The sequence below is a fragment of the Numida meleagris genome, chromosome 1 (genome assembly GCF_002078875.1).
Source record: "Numida meleagris isolate 19003 breed g44 Domestic line chromosome 1, NumMel1.0, whole genome shotgun sequence".
Lineage (NCBI taxonomy): Eukaryota > Metazoa > Chordata > Aves > Galliformes > Numididae > Numida > Numida meleagris.
This window is the reverse complement of record NC_034409.1, coordinates 81,402,165-81,406,457: the sequence shown is the minus strand read 5'-3', so window position 1 is coordinate 81,406,457 and position 4,293 is coordinate 81,402,165. Positions and strand designations below refer to the sequence as shown.

Below are 4,293 nucleotides of genomic sequence, written 5' to 3'. Positions count from 1 at the left end.
AGTGTTGTGAGAGAACTGGAGAATAGGGGAAGTCATACAAGTAGAAAACAGTTTCCTTCTTAATCAAAGATGTCTGGAGTGAGCCTGTATCAGAACATTATAATATGTATTTATTGCTGTTTCAGTCACTAAGGAAGAGAGCGTTTACTGAGGTAGTGGAGTATTCTAATGGTCACTTCGGAAGATGGGGATACTGGGGCTGGCTCTTGCTGTGCCTGCAAGAGAACTGCAAAGAACAGCCAGAGAGACAGGAACAAGAACTGGATTTGTGCCTCTATGATTCCTCTCTCATACTTAAGTACCTCAAAATTTCTATACCCCTCAAAATTTCTATACCCCTCAAAATAGGGCTATCAAAGGGCTCCCACAGATTGAAGTGAGATTACATATGTTTTTATTGGTCCATTTTGGAATTTGGGAGAACTAGCATCTCATTGTGTATCGTATCTTTCCTAGCTATCTGCAATCTGCTTTGGCTTGCCCTGACTTATTTTTGATAAGTACAGTGTAAGAGAGCTGTTGGTTATGCACTATTCCTGCACTATTCAGCTGGATCCTAAATTTGCCATGACATCCCCTTTGGCACCGTATTAACTAAGGAAAAGGAAGGAAAATTAGAAGTGGAGGTCCAACCTTAATGATTCTATGGTTCTGTGATTCTAAGAATTTACAGATTTTCTATTTACAGATATTCTAGGTACTGTCAAGAATAATCCCCCATCCATCCATTTCTTCAGCTTGTCTCATAACTCACAAAAAGAATTAGGGAAATTAGCTAAAGGATTTCACTTTAAAAAGTGGTCAAAGTTTGGAACTGCTTTCCTTAAATTTTGCCAAAAATATTTTTTCCATTTAACTTGAATTTTCTCACAGTTTCTTCCTTTGTTTTTCAAATAAGTAAAATGTTGGTTTGAAAAAATAATCAAGCGTGCTTTAAAGGAAAGAAAGGAAGAAAAAAAGGAGGAAACTAAAGAAGTGGTCAAGAAAACAAGATGAAACTTCACAAGAGTTTGCTTTTTCACTAAATAACTTCAAGCCGTGAAAAACAAAATCTCTATAAAAGCTTGGTTCAGCCTTTTCTTCATCTCAAAATGCGTTGGCATGCAGTAAGATGGATGGCTGCTGTTGCATTGAGTTGTATGCCCCAGAGAAGGAGACTCTGGGCAAGGGCGTGAGTCCAGTCCAGCTGTCACCTCCACCTCACAAAATGGTCTCCTGTTAATGGGTGTATGGATGGGTGTGAAACACTTTTGTCTTTACCCAAATGTGCCCTCCAAGGGATGCCCTAAAATACCCTGATTTTATTTATGATGAAAAATTGTTAAAAGAAAAGGAAAACATGACTCAGTTCTTGGTTATTTTTGTCACTACATTAAGGCAGTGTTGTTAGCAGTATCCCAAACACTGCAGCTGGCAATGTGCTGCGCTGAGCTGGGCTGCCCGGGACAGAAGAAAATAGGGCTGTTTTCAATCGCTCCTGAATTTCTGTGCAAAATCACCCCTTCTCATTATTTTAAACCCTACCTTGACTCTCCTGGCCCATGCGAAGGGCAATTACTCTGCCCACATATCGTCGCAGCCCCCTGCTTAGGATGTGTGGGTGATTTCTGTGGGGCACCAGCAGATGCTGGAGTCTTTCTAGGCTGCTGCTGGGAGGCTGCGTCTTGCCCTGTATGGCCTGGGGGAGAGATGAGGCCCTGCGAACCGGGAAGACCAGATAAGTTCACTGTGGTGGGGAGGCAAGGAGCTGGCAGTTGGCAGTTGTTGACTGGTGGTTGGTAGTTGGCTGTTAGCAACTGGACGCTGGCACTGGGCCACAGAACATTCCAGGGCCCCGTAGCTGAGGGTGATGGGCACAGGAAGCAGCTGAGTGAAGGGAGGCCTGGGGCACAGCCCAGCTCCTGAGGAGGCCGCTGCAGGGCTGCCTGGACTCCACGCAGTGCTGATGGTAAGAACTGGTGGCTGTGGGTCCCTTGGGGTTGTTGTGAAGGTGGGAGAGGGGGTAGCCAATCTGTGTTTGTTGGATATATTTTCCACCTGCTGTAGCATGGCTCCCTTGCACCTATATTGAAATTCTCCACTGTGGAATTCATAGAATCATAGAATGGTTTGAGTTGGAAGGGACCTTTAAGATCATCTAGTTCCAACCCCACTGCTATAGGCAGGGACACCTCCCTCTAGACCAAGTTGCTCAGAGCCCCACCCAGCCTGGCCTTGAATGCCTCCAGGAGGGGGAGGGGGGGCAACCACAGCCTATCTGAGCAACGTGTTCCAGTGTCTCACCACCCTCACAGTAAAGAATTTCTTCCTAATATCTACTCTAAATTCCACTAAATTCCTCTCCTTTGCTTCCACCCCACCACTCCCCTTTACTTTTTTGCTGGCGTGTCTCACAGTGACTCTAGTGGTTTTCGTGCTCTGTCCCCAGGCAGACCAACAGAGCAGCTCTGAGGGAACAGAGGGCTGCTACACAGCCGAGGTCCTATTTGCTTTTCCAATCTTGTACCATCACGGCAGGCACAAACCAACACATGATCTCCAAGCTGCTCTGCAGCCAGGCTGTATGGGCAGATCACATGAGAGTTAGGTGAAGCTTGGAGTATTTATGTGAGGAGAGAATTCCTGCTCCCTCTGGCTGCTTCTTTCAAACCCCCTGCTCTTCGGTAGTTTTATTATTTGTCTAACATACCTTTCCTAGATAGTCTCTTGTATCCCCTCTAGCAAAGGCCAATGGGGTGTGTAAGAATGTGGAGCACCTACTACCTGCCTGTGAAAAGGCATCATTATCATTCACCCCTCAGAATGAGGCAGGAATAGTGTGAACAATGTGATTTTTGAAAATAAACACAGATGAGTCCATTTTTCTCAGTGAATAATGTCATCTGAGAATTGAAAAAAAAGAATGTGAAAAGGTGCAAGAAAAATGATACCTACTGGAAAGATGAACATAATTCTGCTATGTACACTTACAAAATTACATCCTCTGAACAGTCTGCAACCTCCTTTTCCATCCCTCTGATTTAATGTTTTTAAAGCATATGGGTTTATTTTCATACTAAGGGCTGAGGAAATCAATAGACAGAAGTTTTAAAGTCAAGCTTTCCCTTAAGTGTACCTTAATATGCCTAGCTTCTGTGTGTTAAACTACCTGGAGCTCTCTCCTCTTTGACAGCTCTAAGTAGGACTAAGAGACAAAGGACTCACACCTCTAGGTTTGTTCCTTTCCTTACACTGCACTCTCTGACTGCCAGAGTCCCATGAGAAGCAAATTGCCATGACTAATAAATTCCATCTCACACTTCATATGAAGAGGTTTGGTGGCTTTTTCCAGAGCCTTAAATTGAATCAGGGATAAGCCAACAAAGAGATTACAGACGTATCAAGAGTTTACTTTGCGTGATTGCCACATATTTGATGCCAGATACAGTATCCTGTTTTCCCTCTACACTTCACTTGGAGGTCACATCAAATAATACTCAACTTCTCAGTTATGTAAAAATTAAGCAAGCTGCCCTCTGGTTTTAAAATTCTTTTTATTTAGCAAGAAATGAAAAAAACAACAAAACCACACAGGCGTTATGCTGAGGAATTAATTGCAATTTGAGAAGAGACCATGATGAAAGGTTTCTTCAGATCTTTTCTGGGAGGTAGTCTCTGAGCCCAAATCATGACAAACAGGACTGGGTGGGAGGGAAGAGGGAAAAGCAACTCACAATGCTCTTTTTGACTTAAAAATACTTTGCTTATTTACTGACAGCTTTTCCTCTAAGCTGTGACCTCTTTTCACTTGCTGCATGGCATTTGATGAAGCATATGACTAAAATGAATCCTTTGTCACACTGGGAAATAGAAGTCCTCATTGGCAGAAGTTAGATTTTAGGATGATTTTCCTTAGACCTTACAGCTGGCACATATTTGGATGGATGCTCAGGTTTCTGCAGTAGCTCCTGGTGCCCTCTCTTCCTAAGTATTTCGATGTCACTAAGTGCAAGTGACCTTTCCCTTTTGGTCTGTACAGATCAGTACTAGTCTCTGTAGTAGAGTTTCTGCTTGTTACCCAGTGTTGTTGAGTCCATAAAGCCACTTCATCTTTCCTCAATTACAACGAAGACCATTGCTTTGGATTGCCCATACACATTATAGAATGACAGAATAGTTTGGGTTGGAAGGGACTTTAAAGATCAACCAGTTCAAGCCCCCTGTCACCTCCCAAGAGACCAGGTTGCCCAGGGTCCCATCCAGCCTAGCCTTGAACACTTAGAGGAATGGGACATTCACAGCTTTTATAAGCAA

The 4,293-nt window shown here is 43.5% G+C and overlaps 1 protein-coding gene across 1 annotated transcript; it reads right to left on the bottom strand.

Annotated features, from left to right (window-relative positions):
* On the bottom strand, positions 978-2,093 carry LOC110399324. Its single transcript, XM_021397852.1, has 2 exons — positions 1,525-2,093; positions 978-1,215 (listed from the first exon to the last, which is right to left on the bottom strand). Exons 1-2 carry the CDS (start codon positions 2,091-2,093, stop codon positions 1,032-1,034), a joined length of 753 nt encoding a protein of 250 aa, XP_021253527.1. The 3' UTR covers positions 978-1,031.

Excerpts from the sequence above, each read along its gene's own strand:
- LOC110399324 (XM_021397852.1), bottom strand. The coding sequence starts at position 2,093 with ATGAATTCCACAGTGGAGAATTTCAATATAGGTGCAAGGGAGCCATGC. Across the intron at positions 1,216-1,524 it reads CATGGGCCAGGAGAGTCAAG|GAGACCATTTTGTGAGGTGG; the intron begins GTAGGGTTTAAA and ends ACCCATTAACAG.